This window comes from Simochromis diagramma, unplaced genomic scaffold, assembly GCF_900408965.1.
Source record: "Simochromis diagramma unplaced genomic scaffold, fSimDia1.1 OVJJ01000685.1, whole genome shotgun sequence".
NCBI lineage: Eukaryota > Metazoa > Chordata > Actinopteri > Cichliformes > Cichlidae > Simochromis > Simochromis diagramma.
The window spans coordinates 12391908-12410220 of record NW_024387477.1 but is presented as its reverse complement, the minus strand read 5'-3'; the positions used below and the strand labels follow the sequence as shown (position 1 = coordinate 12410220).

Genomic DNA, 18313 nt, shown 5'->3' with positions numbered 1-18313 from the left:
TTAGCTCGTTAACGTGTTGGCTGTCTAGCCCCACACAGGGGTAGCTCGTTAACGGAGATTTGCCGTGTTGTGGCGTTAACGTCATTTCAACGAGATTAACGCTGACAGCACTAGTGGGAACACAACGAATATGACTGCACATTTACGCCGACATCATCCTAGTGCAAAGACAAAAACAACAAGCATGCTACTAACTTTAGCCGAGTCATTTAGACAGCCGTTAGCACATGATTCTCCTTATGGGGACCTGATATGTTTAATATTGTGGCGAGCTCAGACAAGGAGGAGACGGAGGTATCGTTTGGTCTTGCTTCCCGTGAGCTAGCCAGGGAGCACAGCCGTTTATTGACATCAGCAGAAGAACACTGCTGCTAGCTAACTGCTCAGCACGGCAACCGCACAGCAACAACAACACACAGAGCGCCCTCTGACCCCGGAAGGACACACCGTCGCAGCGAGAAGGCGTCACCCGTCACTATGGCAACATAAACAAAACATAACTGTACAAACAGAACCCCGAACAGCCCTGACCCGCTACATAGCCCCCCACCTAAGGGGTCAGTCGTCCCCGACGACCCCATTACCCCACACAAAGTCCTGCAAATGTCCAGGTGCCTTCTTTTGGCGCACCGGCCGGTCACGACCGGCGGGGGAAAAGTCACTCGGGTCAGAACATGGGGTGCCACCATCATCCCACTTCTGACACCAATGTGGCGAGCTCAGACAAGGAGGAGACGGAGGTGTCGTTTGGTCTTGCTTCCCGTGAGCTAGCCAGGGAGCACAGCCGTTTATTGACATCTGCAGAAGAACACTGCCGCTAGCTAACTGCTCAGCACGGCAACCGCACAGCAGCAGGAACAACAACACCACACAGGGCGCCCTCTGACCCCGGAAGGACACACCGTCGCAGCGAGAGGGTGTCACCCGTCACTATGGCAACATAAACAAAACATAACTGTACAAACAACCCCTGAACAGCCCTGACCCGCTACAATATGCTGCTGAGAATATAGCCCAGAAGAAGCGTATAGTATAGCTTTTATTTTGGAAAGAGCCATTTCTCTGTAATAAACTCTCTTTTCCAAAGATGAGTGATTCCTCAATCAGATACAGGTGTTACCGCGCCAGATCCGCGGCCCCGAACCGTAGTAAGGAAACCTCTGGCAGTTACTTGAAGGTTCCGTAACTGACTCGTAGCCGGCAACAGCTTACTATACAGGTCAACTCCGCTAGCAAAAAGATCGAAGGAGGCTAGGAAACTGCTTCACCGAACTTTATTTCTTCTCTAAGGCACGAACACCGCGTACAGTGGGCTGAAACAGTTTACTCACAGCGAGCATCGCCGACACAACTCTGGCTGTCGAGGGAGTTATTATATTCCTTTTATTTATTTTCTTTTCGTCTCTTCTGTAGCTAACCGTTACTTTTTCCCCCTTCTCCGCTCTCTCTCTTCACACACACACCAGGCAGTCCCGCTACACACATCCCGAATACATTTCCCATCAGGCTTCATCCTTAAAGGGCCATGCCTGTAACACAGGGCTTGCAAAATCGCTAGCCCGACGTCCCGGGGCTAGCGATTTTTCCAGTCGTACTTCCAAAATCTATCTCTGCCCTGCCCATTGGGCTATTGTAGGAAGGAAAAATATATGTTAATGCTTTTGCATTCTTTCGGAAATGTAGCTGGGTAATTATGTCTTTGGCATCGGTGAGCCACTGTCAATATGTGACATATTGAAATCGCGTTTGAATTTGCGCTTGTTTTTTGCTTTCACTTTGCAAATGTCCAGGTGCCTTCTTTTGGCACACCGGCCGGTCACGACCGGCGGGGAAAAAGTCACTCGGGTCAGAACATGGGGTGCCACCATCATCCCACTTCTGACACCAATGTGGCGAGCTCAGACAAGGAGGAGACGGAGGTGTCGTTTGGTCTTGCTTCCCGTGAGCTAGCCAGGGAGCACAGGCGTTTATTGACATCTGCAGAAGAACACTGCCGCTAGCTAACTGCTCAGCGCGGCAACCGCACAGCAACAACAACAACAACACACAGGGCGCCCTCTGACCCCGGAAGGACACACCGTCGCAGCGAGAGGGTGTCACCCGTCACTATGGCAACATAAACAAAACATAACTGTACAAACAACCCCGAACAGCCCTGACCCGCTACAATATGCTGCTGAGAATATAGCCCAGAAGAAGCGTATAGTATAGCTTTTATTTTGGAAAGAGCCATTTCTCTGTAATAAACTCTCTTTTCCAAAGATGAGTGATTCCTCAATCAGATACAGGGCTTGCAAAATCGCTAGCCCGACGTCCCGGGGCTAGCGATTTTTCCAGTCGGGCTACCAAAATCTATCTCTGCCCTGCCCGTCGGGCTATTGTAGGAAGGAAAATATATGTCAATGCTTTTGCATTCTTTCGGAAATGTAGCTGGGTAATTATGTCATTGGCATCGGTGAGCCACTGTCAATATGTGACATATTGAAATCGCGTTTGAATTTGCGCTTGTTTTTTGCTTTCACTTTGCAATCGTGCGAACTGTGTATAGAGAGCGACAGTACTGATTGGTGAGTGATGATAATTTGCGCACCAATTCCTCTGACATCGTCTTATCAATCGTTAGCTTACTATGCAAACATGACAAGTGAAATCTCCCGCAGCAAGCTTAAACATGTGAGAGGTTGATCGCGCAGAGAATCGCTGAGCGTTATGTGTGTGTGTGTGTGTGTGTGTGTGTGTGTGTGTGTGTGTGTGTGTGTGTGTGTGTGTGTGTAAAGCAGCAGGATATATATTTTAGTTCTGCTGAGCCAAATAAGAGAGGTCAGGGTGAAGAAGTGACAGCCAAAGAAAAGCTTACCACAAAACGGAAAAGTTATGACAAATCAGACTATAAGGCAAAAAGAAAGTGCAGCTTTATGGTTTCATGGACAAAAGAATTTCTGTGGCTGCAATATGACGAGCTATATAACCGGGGCTGCACATAAGTGGTCCGCAGGTGCGCATTCGCTGTCAAAAAAAAAAAAAAAAAAAAAAACGCGCACAAGATAAGAAGTTGCAACGCGTGTTTGCATACATAAGATTTTCTGGAGGAGGACAGACATTTGTTTAAAACTCTTAAAGATGTCGAAGAAGCTCCTTTAAGCAATTACTTTGGTGTTCCTCTACCTCCAAAGAAATGTCAGAAGGAGTCCGAACCACAAAAGAAGCGCGTATTCTCGGAAAAGTGGTTGCAGGAGGTGAGCTGGCTTCAAACAAATGATGAACGCACAGAGATGTGGTGCGGAATGTGCCGTGAAAATCCCACTCTAGCGGACAAAAACACTGCTTTTTATATGGACGCAAACGCGCGTTGCAACTTCTTATCTGGTGCGTGTCTTTTATTTTGACAGCGAATGCGCACATGCGGACCACTTATGTGCACCCGTGTAAATAACATAATGTTCTGCCGGGTGTGTTGTTGGTTTTCTCTCGATTTCTGAGTCGACAAGCGCCTTTGTTACTGGGACCAGTCATTTTAAGAAAGGCCCCCATTAGAAGCCATGAGAAATGCAAGAAATGCATTATTGCTCAGTCTGCAATATCTTTCCCAGAACAAACACCAATTGCAAATAACATACTAAAAATAAACCTGAAAACTCTGTTTAGAACAGCGTACTATGTTGCAAAGAGTGAACTACCACTGGCAAAATTTAGCAGTCTTTGCAAACTTCAAAAAGCAAATGTCCCAGATCTTGGTTCCACTTGTCACTTACCTGTGACTTCAGTGCAAATTTCAAATTCAGGATCTGACACAGACTGATTCATGTCCTACACAGTTCTTACAAGTTCATAGAAATTTCTGTTCAATTAGAACCAAGTATTTGAGTTGATGATTGTAATTTTTATACAATGTTGTAATTTGTTTTTCAACAATTTTTTGATTAATGTTTTGTTTCCTTTACAATATTATACTTTAATATATAATATTGTAAAGGAAACAAAACAGGAAACAAAACATCAATCAAAAAATTGCTCTCTTTTTTATTCGGGCTACTTAAATTTATTTTGGGCTACCAAAAACTGAAGAGTCCCTGCCCGAAGGGCTACCAGGGATTTTGAAATTTTGAGAGCCCTGAGATATATTTATTTTTTTAATTACTTTTGTTTCAGCAACATTAAATTTAAAAACTGTACTTTTGAGTTAAAATATATATTTATAATTTTAATAAATGACAAATTAAAAAGGCATGAACATTTTTTTTGTATCGAAAAAATATCGAACCGTGACACCAAAGTATCGTACCGAACCAAACCGTGAATTTTGTGTATCGTTGCACCCCTAATTTTCACTGCTATATAGATGACACCCAACTTTACCTATCCATGAAGCCAGATAATACACATCAATTAGTTAAACTGAAGGAACGTTTTAAAGACATAAAGACCTGGATTACCTCTAATTTTCTGCTTCTAAATTCAGACAAAACTGTGGTTAATGTACTCGGCCCAAAAAAAAAAAAAAAAATCAGAGACAGATTCTTACTCTGGATGGCATTAACATGGTCTCCAGTAACACTGTGAGGAATCATTTTTGACCAGGATATGTCCTTCAATGCACATATTAAACAAATATCTACCACTGCTTTCTTCGATTTGTGGAATAGAATAGTTAGAAACATCCTGTCTCAGAGTGATGCTGAAAAACTAGTTCATGCCTTTATTACTTCTAAGCTGGACTACTGTAATTCGTCATTATCAGGATGTCCTAAAAACTCCCTGAAAAGCCTTCGGCTGATCCAAAATGCTGTGGAAAAAGTGCTGTCAGGAACCAGAAAGAGAGAGCATATTTCTCCTATACCGGACTCTCTTCGTTGGATCCCTGTTAAATCCAGAATCAAATTTAAAATCCTGCTCCTCAAATACAAGGTCTTGAATAATCAAGCCCCATCTTATCTCTTTGACCTTAATGACCTTATAGTGCCATATCACCCCATTAGAGCTTGTTGCTCTCAGACAGCAGGCTTACTTTTAGGCCCCTCTTCTGTGGACCCAGGCTCTGTTCTCTTTGTATTATTGTCTTTATCTTACCATATAAAGTGCCTTGAGGCAACTGTTGTTATGATTTGCTGCTATATAATTAAAACTGAATTGAATTATGAACCCAAAAAAGTATCATCAGATTTTTATCCACCTCACAATATCAACTAAAAAATATCTGATTGGCAATGGCTTCATTTTTCAGCATGGTAATAATCCCAAACACACTGCCAAAGCCGTTAAAGCATACTTGGATAGAAAAACACACTCTCAGTCGTGGATTGGGCTCGCCAGAACCCGGACCTCAAAACTATTAAAGCAGTGTGGGACCATCTTGACAGAGAACGGAACAAAAGGCAGCAAACATCCAAATAAGACCTTTGAATGAAGCCTGGAGAACTATTCCTGAAGACTACTTAAAAACACACCAAGAAAGCTGCCAAAGAGTTCAGACTTTGTTGAAGAATAAAGATGCTTATAGCAAATACTGACTTTCTAACTTGTTACAATTATACAGTTTTTGCCTGATTTACTGTATTTCCATGTATGTTTGCATGTTTCAATAAATCACTGCACCTATTTCCTATTTTATTAGCAAAATATAAAGAAACAAGGAGTGACTCAAGAGTTTTGCACAGTACTGTATAGTTTAATAAATACATGTAAAAGCCATATGAAAAAGGGTAGTTTTTCATTTAAAATAGCTACAGTTGAGGCACCTCTAAGTTTCAAAGAGATTATAGAAGTTTTGTTTTAGCTCTGTGCAGCACTAAGTGACCTGCAGGCCTGACATTTGTACTCAGTGAACTTATCTCTAATATATTTGGGTTCCGCAGTACTGGGTGGACTTATAAATGATAAATAATTATATTATAAATACAGAATTATAAACACTTATATTTATCTGTAGGTCAATGCAATGATGTAATAATAATAATAATAATAACAGATTGCATTTATATAGCGCTTTTCGAGCATTCACTCTCACACACAAGCTACAGTTGTAGCCACAGCTGCCCTGGGGCAGACTGACAGAAGCAAGGCTGCCATATCGCGCCATCGGCCCCTCTGGCCATCACCAGTAGGGGGTAGGTGAAATGTCTTGCCCAAGGACACAACGACCAAGACTGCCCGAGCCGGGGCTCGAACCGGCAACCTTTCGATTACAAGACAAACTGCCAACTCTTGAGCCACGATCGCCCTGTAATGTAAGAACTGGATGTGTTCCCTCACCTCTGGGTTTGAAACCAGCACCATTCTACATGCCTGAATGAGTTGTAAGCCTTCTTAAATCATATATGGAAAACACTTTGAATGATCTGATAATGAAGTGAATCACTGATACCGTGCTTGCAGTGCAGGGTGAAGGTGAGACGGTCCTTCTGTTTGTCGAGATCGATGTGACACTTTTCCACCGTCTTTTCCAAAGTTGTCAGAGATCTGAATACAGACTGTACACTCTGAAACACAGGGGGAAATAATGCTTATCAATATGCAATGACACACTCTGGTACAATCAACAGGAATCAACATTTTAGTCACACTCAAATGGTATCTAAATCAATATGTTTGCTGTTTCTGACAAGTGACACACAATCCACTCTCTAATATAACTGCTAAGTACAACTGTTAATACGAGGAAGCTGTGAGGTTTTTGCAAAACTTGAACACAGATAACCACAACCGTAGGGTGGTAACACGACAGGAAAGGAGGCATTTGAAGCTGTCAGCAGATACAAGACTACGCTCTCAATCCTAAGAATAAGATCTGCTATTCCTAACTGTAGTTACATCAGGGAGGCCCAAGTACTGCCATCATGCAGTTAATTTGAAAAACAGCAGCAGCAACAAAGAAAAAAAAAAAAAAACAAGGAACAAAAAAATCATTATGAGAAAGTGTGATGTTTATCTTTAGTATGTTTAAAATCAAAGTAATCAAGAAACTATCAGCCACATTTCCATAACGTGGCAAACTGCGACTGAGAATTAATGTAAACCAGTGAGAAAAGGAGAAAAAAAAATATATAGAGAGAAAGTTAAAATTTACATTTTTCACATTTTGGTAGTGGTCACATGAATGCAAACCTGACCAAACTATTAGACAAAAATCAGACTGGCAGCTTTAGTTTCAATACATCTTTTGTGATCGAGTGGTTGAACTTTTTGTGATGGGACTTTCGGGTTTAATGCAAGGTCAGAGTAGTTATTTAAAATGAACTGTGAGCTTAAAAAGAATTCAAACTAGACTAGAAAACAAAAGAAAAGTAACTGAAGTGATACTTATCACAACCTGCCTGAGGGGCCTTTGGTAAGCAAGCATTGATTCTATGCAATCCTGAGATAAACTAAATACAGTCTTACTGCTAGGGGCTTGTAATCCAATTCAAAATGTGAGTAGTTTGCATGTCTAGAGCATTCAGGTGTGTGTTAACACAATCCCAAGGATGGAACATGTCAGCAGTGATCTTAAAGAAGCCATTGTTGACGCAAAGCAATCTGACAATCGTTATAAACAGATTTCCAAATAATTTGACCACGGTGAGGACAATTAATTACAAGTGGAAAACATTCAAGACAGCTGTCAATCCTTCCAGGTGTGGACGTCCCTGCAAACTCACACCAGTGACAGACTGTGCAGTGAACAGAGAAACTGCAAAAATAAAAAATAAAAATCCAAGAGCTACATTTCAGACTCTACAGGCCTTAGTTAGCAGTTAAATGTCCAAGTTCACAACAGTACAATTAGAAAAAGACTGAACAAGTTTGGCTTGTTTGGAAGGGTTGCCAGCAGAAAGCCTCTACTGGCTGTAAAAGAATATGGCAGCACATCTTGGGCCTGCAACTGAAGAAACCACCTCTGTTTGGTGAAAACCAAACACAGCATATCAGCACAAACACCTCATACCAACTGTCAGGTATGATGGTGAGAAGGTGATGATTTGAGCTTGTTTTGCAGCCATAGGACACTGACACCTTCCACTCATTGAGTTGACCATGAACTCCTCTGTTTACCAAAGTATTCCAGACTGAAATGTGAGGACATCGGCCTGACAGCCAAAACTTGGCCCAAACAGCATCGTGCAGGAGGACAAGAATCCCAAGTACCAAAGCAAATCTACAACGGAATGGCTGAAAAAGAGAATAATTAAGCTCTAGACCTGTCCCCAACTGAACTGCTGAGGTGGGACCTTAAGAGAACTGTGCATAAATGAATGCCCGCAAACCGCGATGTCCTGAAGCAACACTGTAAAGAACAGTAGGCCAAAACTCTGAGACAATGATCTGAGACACTGGTGAAGTCAAACAGAAAACGATTACTTTGAAACAATATGAGCGACTCATAAACTTCAAGTGATTGCTCCTATAGGTGGTTCTACAAGCTAATGAATCATGGGGTGTACTTAATTTCACAGGTCTAACTGTGAGTAACAAAGACCTGTGAGAACTCTTTTTCACAAGATTGTAACTGGAACCTAAATGCCTTCAATACGTTGCACACTTCTGATATATCATAACTGTTGTAGATAAGAAACGAATTCTATAATAACTTTGGGTGTTATGTCATCATGAAAGTTTGGGAACCACATTATCTACTAAAATGTAATTAATGTCACACCCAGACTATATAAAGCCTTGAAAAACAGTAGATTATCTAATTCTCTCACACCTTTATTGCCATCTTGCAGCGGAAGTTATCCCCACTAGTAATGGAGTACCTGCACAGAAAAATAGAGGTATAAAAGGCAGAAGTTCACTCATATACACGCTTTCTTTTTCTCTCACACAAAGATGCCATTTATAAACACAGGCATGTAGTCTGCACCTGCTGAAGAAGAGTGGTGCGAACAGGAAGCAAGCATAAGCCGACCGAGAGGAGTTCACAGACCGCAGGGCCAGCTACGACACGAGAGAGAGAGAGAGAGAGAGAGAGAGACCAACAAATCAACTTTTTTCATTGACGCAAAGTGTGCACCCACAGGAAGCAACAAGCCTATCTGCATTGTAAGAGGAAGTGATGGTGTGCAAGTCAGTGTCAGAACAGCTCACCCCATCTTCCTGAGGCTCAACATACAGCTCATCGCCGATCCTGGACAGAGAATGGACGGCTTTGGCCAGTACTGGACGGTACAGACACACCCACCAACAAACACACACAAGATAATTATTAGCAACATCTAATCAATGACACATATTCTAGTTAGAGACTGTGTTTAATATGCAGGAAATGTTTGCTACCTTTCACGTTTCCTCCCGTTACGATACAGTGCATCTCTGCAAACTCACTTTTCCGCTAAGTTAGCACATTTGGCTAAAAGTTAGCCAAAACGAGCGGCTAAGCATCACCGAGAGGTACACAAGACGGCGTTTTAATCGTTTCCACGCCGAGAGCAAATCTTCCTACCGAAAGCATACTCCGTTTATTTCCAGTCTAAGTTTATTTTACTCGGTTAAGCAGCGTCTCTTTCATCGATATCAGCGTTGTTTACGCCGCCATTGCCCGCTTACAAAGTGCGGACCAATCAGATACACGGCAACTTAAAGGGGGCGTGCGTTTGACGCTGCACATGCGCACTTAGTTTCTAAGTGAACATTTCTGCCACTTGTGTTTTTCTTCACTGCATCTTCGGGGCTGGTTTTTTATGATCGTCCGGATTAGAAATATATAAAGATAGCGTGACGAAAAACCAAAAAATAAGGTATAATTGTAATGGATAAAGATGTACATTATTACTAATTGTTATATAAACTTTACTTAATGATTAGCAACTTGATAATTATTAAATAAGTTCATGTCAGAATAGGAAAGTAGCTTTTCAAGTACTGTAGTGTACCTACTTAATATACTCTAAACCTTCAGTCAGAAAGAAGGCAGTACAATTACTGTGCTTTTAAATGCATAGTAGTTGGCTGAAATATAATTAAAACAGTTAAAAGTTTATCAGGGCGGCAGCATTTTTTAATGACTTGCAGTGGAGAACAGTATAGCTGGTGGCTAACAAACCTATAAGAAAGATTGCATGGTGTTCTCCAAGCTGAAGTACACTGCATGTTTGGAGAATCTATTACTTTATTTCGACAACAGTAGCAAAGGCCTCTGTGACAGCATTTTTCACAGAGTTGATATAAAATGGGTTATTGCAAAGCTCAGTGCAGACATTTTCCTATATCTTTAATTTGGCAGGCGCATTCATAGCGGCTGCTCTTAAGAACGCCCTATAATTATCAGTTACAGGTCACAGAGGGTGTGTGTGCACTTGAGTGAGCAAGCGTTACAAGTAGAGAAATGGGAAGGAAGGGAGGGCAAAATACAAAGATGGGCAGAAAGACACACAGTGGGAGAGAGTTAGAGTCAGCAAACAATTATCTCACCTTACTGGTCTTTCTTGTTGGTCTGCTTCAGTTTGTAATATCTGAGGAACGCAGCCATGCACAGTCTCTCCTCCCATTACCAGTGATATAAGTGGCTGCTGGAGAAGAGGTGTGACTACAACACCAGTAGTGTAATGGAACTATGGGCATTTAGTAAAAGCGAGAGACTTTTGAAAATAGGGAAAAAACAACAAAAGCTTATATCTCTTTGTTGCAGAACAACAGAAGAAGACTTCTGCTGCTCTTCTTGAGGATTGAGCATTAGTGGAGGCAGCATAAGAAGCAGCGGTTTACACAGAGAAGAAGAAGAAGGATTTGTACCTCTGGACGTTTAACTGGAAGAGGTGGATCTTTCTTCATATTTGCTATGAAGCAACTACATTGTCATGGAAAGGGATTGGATTATTCAGAAAGGCGAAAGCAGCCATAACAGGTGTCTTTCTAACAAAAACTGGACCAAAGAGTGATATCTTCTACACAAAGGTATTTTTCCTCTTGTCATGCTGGTTGTAAAGCGACGAATTAAATTATTTGCATAGAGTCCGTCCTTGTGTATCCAGTTTCACTGTGGGGTTGACACGCGTTTCTGCGACTTCTGGATTTAGAAGACTTAGAGGTTGTGTTACTAGATGTCTCAGTCACCTAATCCAGCAGACTCCCAGGCCCTGCTGCAGTCCATGCTGCAGAAACTGAAGCTGCAGTCGGAAAGAGAGGGCCAGGGGCACCGGCACACTCTTGGACCAGAAAACAGCAGCCCAGGTACTAATGGCATCCCTTCAAATAAGGTCAGGAGCCCTGCTGCAGACAGCAACTTTAGCTTCAAATTTGGTCATCTACAGCAGCCCGGTCATGGAGGTGGGGTGGACAGGGGTTTTATTTCCTTCCCCTCCCAGAAAGACAACAGTGTTGGTGACACTGGTGATAGCAGGGTTATGGGACAGGCGACACAGCCTGCGATCGCCCCAACAGTAACAGGGCAGCTGTTTCCTACCACATCACTTAAAGATGCTTCCTTTGAGAGGACTGATAGTGAGAAGTGGAGTTTTGGCAATTCTGCAATGAAAAGAAGCATGCCTCCTAACACAGATGCTGCCCAAAGCATGGGAGTGAATGAGAACCAGGAGCAGGGCTTTAAACCTAAAGTCTACCTGTGGGCCGTGAAAAACACAGACCCTTTCGCAGGAGGTCAAGACAATAAAGCGTTAATTGTAGGAAATGGAGGATTTGGAGCGATGGCAGAAAACAAAGATACGCAGGTTGCCTCAGACAGTCAAAAAACAACAAACAGTAGCGTGAGGAGGAAACAGAGATCATCTGAGAATAAAACCAGAAGGTGGACGCAGAGGCTCAAGGAGCGATGGAAGGACAGACAAGGAAAAAAGGGAAAAGACGAAGAAGGAAGCATAGGAGACCAGAAGAGTGGGGAGGGACCTGAGGTGAGTAGTGTGGTTTTGTTATATAATGATAAAAAAAGAAATCTTGAAGTGACACTGCAACTCGTTTTTTCACGCAGATTTCACACCCAAACCAGGTTACAGAAAGCCTCATCAATGCATCAAATAAGGACGAAAGGACCCTCCGTTCACTGGACACCAGTGGAGCCAGTAAAATGCTTCCTGCACGCACAGAGGACGCCACTAACGACAGCCACATCAGGTAACAGGCACACAAATGATCCTAAATTGCACAAATACATCCAAACCTGCACTCTAGCAGCATGGCACAAACTGAAAGCCGAACAGTTTTTTTTTTTGGCTTTATTTGCTCTGAAACGTCAGCAGTAAGATATGTGAAGCATTTGAGATGTTTCCAGCCATCAGATATCTTTACCCTTGATGTGTGTCTGTGGTCTGAAGTGCCAAACACGCCCTGTCACTGACAGCATGTGTCATTACAAACTTTCATGCTGTGTACAATGAGATTTTTTTAAAACCTGCTATTAAAGGAAACAGATGTACACAGCAAGTAACTCATAAAGAATGATTCTCTCATTAGGACTTAACACACAAGATGGAAAGATACTCGCTTACCGAAGCCAAGTTTGTTTGCTTTATGTTTTTCCTACTAGAGACATAAATCATTAAAATAACTCCCATATATGTAGCTTTCATTTTGAAGGATTTGTAATTTCCTAAAACAGGTAGACTTAGCTAGCTGGATCTTGAGGAAGATTAAGGAACACTACAAAAACATAATCAAGCGATGTAGAAGTGGTGCAAAACTGGTCTGTAGTATATTTAATGTACAGGAAATGCTGCCTGAGCCCTACTTGCTGGAAATGAGAGCATGAAAAGTAGGCCGTAGAGAATATGAAATAGCTTAGAAATTGTAAAATTGCAAATTTGACCAACAACAAAAGATAAAAACAAGCCTTAAAGCCATATAAAAACATCTGATATTTGACTGGTGGTGTCTCAGGGGCTAAAAACAAATAACAACAGGCAACAACAACAAAAAAGGTTTATAAAATTTGCTCTGGTCAGCATTTCTGTTGTATCAAGTTAGCTTGTAAGCTTAGTTGGTCCATGAAGGCCCATGTAAACTACTGTAAACTACTGCCACAGTGTGTGTCATTGATGTGTTTTATGTATATGGATACATTTCTAGGGAAACAGTAGAGCTCTATGGCGCAGTGGACTAAACAGTAATACTTGCTAATAGAATTTAGTCAAACATGAGGACCGTGGGTGAGAATCGAACTGGCAAAGAAAATGTGAAGTAGGGCATACATTTTTGACTTTTAACTGTATTTTCATAAACTTTACAGCTTGTTCTAGTGATAAAGACCTTCCCCACAGTCATTCATTATACAGTAATGAAGAACAGATAAACACAAGTTCCTGTTCTTTTACTATCTACTATAGGCATGTCTGGTTTTTACAAGAAGACCACAGTAAGGTAAACAAATAAAATAGGACATTTTCTGTGTATTGACAAAAGCTTTCTCCAGGACAGCCTGGACAAGGAGCAAACAGAACTTTAAGAATTTAATCTGCTGAAAGATTTCTTTCATTAAAGTTGTTGGATAATGACAATTTTTGTTATTTTGTTTCTGCACACTGGGGCTTTACAAAAATGTTGCATTAGCTGTTTAGGAATTTCAGGAGATCAAAAGTAATTGGTTGTACTAAGATAATTTTAAATATAAATTCAGTTTTTAATACTTGGATTAAAATAATTTGCATACAGTGACCAACGGAACAGTTTCTTCCCCCAAGCCGTCAGACTCCTGAACACTCAGTGACTGGACTGACACACACACACGCACACCTTCATACATGTGACTACCAAGCACTTATATGTAGTATCTCATATTCACCACACACACAAACACAGATACACACATGTGCAGACACCCCTACAGACACCAAGTTACTTTTGCACAATACTCAGCATTTTGCACATTTCCATTGCACTGTGTTGTGTCTATATTGCCCTGTTCTGTCTAGTGTTGCACTGTAGCGCCAGGGTCTCGGAGGAACGTTGTCGCATTTCACTCTGTACTGTACCACTGTACATGGTCGAAATGACAATAAAAGCCACTTGGTGCGATCGTGGCTCAAGAGTTGGCAGTTCGTCTTGTAATCGGAAGGCTGCCGGTTCGAACCCTGGCTCTGACAGTCTCGGTCGTTGTGTCCTTGGGCAAGACACTGTTGCCTACTAGTGGTGGTCAGAAGGTCAGAGGGCCCGGTGGCGCCAGTGTCCGGCAGTCTCGCCTCTGTCAGTGTGCCCCAGTGCAGCTGTGGCTACAATGTAGCTTGCCATCACCTGTATGTGTGTGTGAATGGGTGGATGACTGAATGTAGTGTAAAGCGCTTTGGGGTCCTTAGGGACTAAGTAAAGCAAATACAGGCCATTTACTTGACTTGATTTGAAATGCTGTGTTTCTTCCCTTGCGATGCTCTGCCTGACCTTTACCGTAGTCCCCTACAGCTGTTCGTGGGTCTCTCTGGTTTCAGTTTAGTTTTTGGTAACTGAAAAGCATCCTCTGTTAGGCTCAGGTGACTGACTTGGCCATCAAAGAATACCCATGTCTTTGCCTTGAGAAACTCTTGGGTTGCTTTTGGAGTATGATTGTAATCTCCATTTGCACCATGAAACACTGTCATGATCAGTTTTGGAGCATTTGGTTGAATCGGAGCAGAGAGTAGAGCCCTGCACACTTCACAATTTATCCGGCTGCTTCTTTTAGCAGTCACATCACTAATAAAGACCAGTGACCCAGCTCCAGCTGTACATGCCTATACTGTAACACTGCTTCCACCATGTTTGACAGATGATGTGGTACACTCATGAGGATCATGAGATGTTTCTGTCCTTCTCCACAGTTTTCTCTTTCCATCATTGTGGTGCAAGGTCCAAAGAATTTTTCAAAACCACATGTTTTCTGGCAAAGTCTAATTTGGGCTTCTTGCTCTTGAGTGTAATCAGTAGTTTGCACCTTGTTGTAAACCCCCTGTTTCTATTCACGAAGGCGTCTCTTGATTGTAGTCTTTGATAATGATACACCTACCTCCTTGAGAAAGTTCTTGACTTGGTTAGTTGATGAGTTGAGTGAAGTTGTTTTTGTTAACCATGGAAATAATTCTGTCATCATTCACTGCAGTTGTCTCCTTAGGGCCTTCAGGCATTTCGGTGTTGCTGAAGCAGGCCACTGTATTCATTCTTTATAAGAATGAACCAGATTGTTGATTTGGACACTGCTGAAGCTTTTGCTCTCTCTAAGATGTTTATTTTGTTTTGTTTTTCAGCCTCCCTCACTTGCACAGACATCTCTTTGGGACTCATTTAAAAATACAGTGAAAAATTATAAAATGCAATTTTAACACTTTGAATCAGTTTGAGATATTATGCTTTCTTCACTTGTCATAAAATAACAAGGGAGCAGGCCTCTACTGCTTGTCAGTCAGTTGTCTCATTAATTTTGAACCTCTATGCATAAAAATGACTAATTCCTAAAAACTTAATGCCAATTTCTTTCTAATAATGTGTTGATTGTTTGTTTAAAATCAACCGTGGTGATGTACAGAGGTAAAACCTCAAAAATACAAAGTTATGGAGCTAACTGTATTCAAGGACCTTTTATAACATCACACCTCATCTGAGTGAACTCTGAAATGTTATTTTGGGTTATTTTAAATAAAAATCTCTTTGTGCTGTTGGTAGTGATGGGATTTGTATACTGAATTTTTGAGTTTAATGAAGATTTTGTCCCGTTTCAGACCTGCCAGTGACTTTGAATTGGGCCTCGGGTCATTCAGCCTGCTGGAAGAGATCACTAAGGGCCAAGAGTGGGCTAAGTTCCTCAGTCCCAGCCTTTCATCCTCATCAGCAAATCAGAGACCATTAGAGGACCCAATGGGCCAACCCCCAAACCAACTAAATCCTCACAGTAGCACTCCGTCAAATGGGATTTTGAACCAACTTGGCAGTGGGGGCAACCAGTGGAGCTTCAGGAGCACAGAGTCATCACGGGCCACAGATTTCAGCATGGCGCAAACATTGCCTAATGCTTTCCCAGCTGCAAGTACGGACATTTCAGGTGGAAAACTACATCAGACTGACCCTTCAGAAGCAATGGAAGATGGTCACAACTACCCACATATGCAGTCTGGAGCGAGCAGACTGGAACAGCAAATAAGACCTCCATCATTTGTAGTGGTAAGATATTCATAAACAAAAAATATCTCATGTTCATCCAGTTAATATAAAAAAGAATATCTATATTATCAATATGACAACTTTGTGATTCTCCCATTCTCTCTTGTCCTTTGCAGTCTACAAAAAATCCGCTTAACAAGGCGTTGAAGAGCCGAGTCACCCTCAACAGAAAGAGACAGCATCAGTCAGCTGACAAAATAAGTGATGGAGAGCAGACAGACAGAGGTCAGAACAGCTTAATACTCTGTCCAACAGCAACATTAATGATCAGTTATTATTAAAGAGTTTTTATTGTTTGAGCGATTTAATTTGGTGGCTGTTCAGGAAATCAAGTTGTCTCTTTTGTTTTACAGAAGGGGACATGTCTTCACTGAATCCTACGAGCAGCCAGATGATGGTTGACACAGGAGAGTCAGAGCACGAGAACGTAATACCCTTATACACCCTAAACTCTCATTCAGCCTCTCTCTCCCCAACTGCTTTTAATCCTTTGGCTCGAGCGCCCCATGGTGTCCTCAAATACCCCGTATCCCCGGAGTCGGAGTCCTCAATGGAGACAGTGAATAAAAGGGTAAGATAGTGTGTATCGCAGCGCCTCCTTGTGGTTGGAAATTTTAAAATGTCAACATCCACAAATAAAATTAATGGAATGATTTGAAAAAACTTGAGGAAATCATTCAGTCTCTGTAATATTTAATCAGATGCTAAATTCTCTGTAACTTTTTTGTGTTTCGTGCTTCTTTCTCGGTTCAGAGGAGAGTGGAGGAGAACCGCCGGGTTCGTTTTGCGGAGGAAGTGGTGGCCATAGAACCTCCAGACATGGATCTGGACACTTCAGACTTGGAGGATGACTCAGCAGCTACAGATGAGGACTCGGTGACAGAGCAGGAGTGTGAAGTGCATCCGGTAGCGGCAGGGGAGGAGGCACCGGCCCGGCGGACAGCCCTCCCTGCGTGGATACTGGCTCTGAAGAGGAAGAACACAAACAAGAAACGCAGATAGTGACTGTAAAACTGTCAGCGTGCTGCGTTCATTCTCACGGACTTTGATTTCTCTAAATTAAAAAAATAAACTTAAGGGGATACAGTTTGTCTCAAGAGCAGGTTGCTCTGCTTTGAAAAAGTTTTTTTTAATGTGACAGTATTTCAAAAAGTCATATCTGACCAGTAGTAGGCCTGGCGTGGATACGTAATCACTTTTTCCCTCATTTATTTTCTGAAATGTTTTGATTTTAAGATGCAATAAGGGAAATAAATACTATATTGGGATATATATATATATATATATATATATATATATATATATATATTATATTTTCTGCAGTGCACACAGAAAGCTTTATAAGTGGATGTTTTTGTCTTTCTTTTTCTTATTGTTCCTGCTTTATTAAGCAAAGTTTGAGCAGAGGTTAAAGACTTTTCCAGTTGCACTAGTGATCCAAACTGAGGACTATGCTGCAGTAACCCAACAGCTGAATGTGCTGAAAGCATTTTGTTGATTCAGATGTTCCTCCTTGTGCTCCTTCAGTCTTACACATGACAGCAGTCTGCTATCTGCGTCACTCACTTACTGTACTCACCACCCCACCCCACAGTCCATATCCTGTCTCAGGGTAATGGCTCCCAGTCCAGCCATCATTGAGAATAACCCCAAAGGAGGAAAGATGTCTGAGCTGGAGTGGTCAGTGGTTTCTGATCAGCTGCTCCTCTCTATTCAATACCACCATTTAAATTTGGAGAGATGGAGACAAGCACCTGAGCACTGAGTTCACTTATTCTAATGAAAAAGCATCGACTTTGTATAAAAGATGAATGTAGCCACTAGTTTTTAAGCCTTATTTAAACAGCACAGTCCCGTCCTATTTAAACCCTGAGCCAGGGCTGGAGCTGACCGAGGAACCAAGGACACTGCACACTCATATGGTAGTATGAGTGTGCCATACTGTCAATCAAAAGGTAGCTCCTCCATAAAGCGAACCCCGCTTTTTCTACATGTGATCACTGTTTATGAAATGAACATCATTCTGTCTTGAATAAGACTTAAAACTAGCAGCTGTGACCATAAACCAGGTTGGTATTTAAACAGTTCGTTTTCATAGCCAGAAACTGCTTTTATCTTTTATATACTGTGTATACAGAGTGAATCATCATCTCACATGAACCTCTGTGAATTTTTTTAACAGCTGAGGCCGTTTTATTTCTTTTTAGATGTAGCAACATGAGAGGCTGTGCAGTATTGAGACAAAAAATAAAGCGTCAGAGCTTTA

General features: G+C 41.8%; 2 protein-coding genes across 5 annotated transcripts in view; one reads left to right on the top strand and one right to left on the bottom strand.

Moving 5' to 3' along the window:
* rad9a (RAD9 checkpoint clamp component A) overlaps window positions 1-9517 on the bottom strand; it is a 14635-nt gene extending 5118 nt beyond the window's left edge. The window contains exons 1-5 of one of the 2 annotated variants that reach the window (XM_040015730.1): window positions 9253-9517; window positions 9064-9134; window positions 8840-8913; window positions 8684-8732; window positions 6362-6476 (exon numbers count right to left, since the gene is read on the bottom strand). In XM_040015730.1, the coding sequence (XP_039871664.1) occupies window positions 6362-6476; window positions 8684-8732; window positions 8840-8913; window positions 9064-9134; window positions 9253-9286 (343 nt within the window). In that variant the 5' untranslated portion in view covers window positions 9287-9517. Of the gene's footprint in view, window positions 1-6361; window positions 6477-8683; window positions 8733-8839; window positions 8914-9063; window positions 9135-9252 lie in introns of those variants that run through there. The other variant, XM_040015731.1, reaches the window with a different exon arrangement.
* zgc:113229 (uncharacterized protein LOC550612 homolog) lies at window positions 8905-18313 on the top strand. Of its 3 annotated transcripts, none has more exons than XM_040015727.1 (7): window positions 8905-9141; window positions 10604-11822; window positions 11900-12042; window positions 15609-16047; window positions 16164-16272; window positions 16401-16618; window positions 16801-18313. In XM_040015727.1, the coding sequence occupies exons 2-7, from the start codon at window positions 11016-11018 to the stop codon at window positions 17047-17049; spliced, it is 1965 nt and encodes a 654-aa protein (XP_039871661.1). In that variant the 5' UTR covers window positions 8905-9141; window positions 10604-11015; the 3' UTR covers window positions 17050-18313. The 3 variants fall into 3 exon arrangements, with proteins under 3 accessions (XP_039871661.1, XP_039871663.1, XP_039871662.1); XM_040015729.1 differs by lacking the exon at window positions 8905-9141 and adding an exon at window positions 9557-9713; XM_040015728.1 differs by lacking the exon at window positions 8905-9141 and having other exon boundaries at window positions 9806-11822.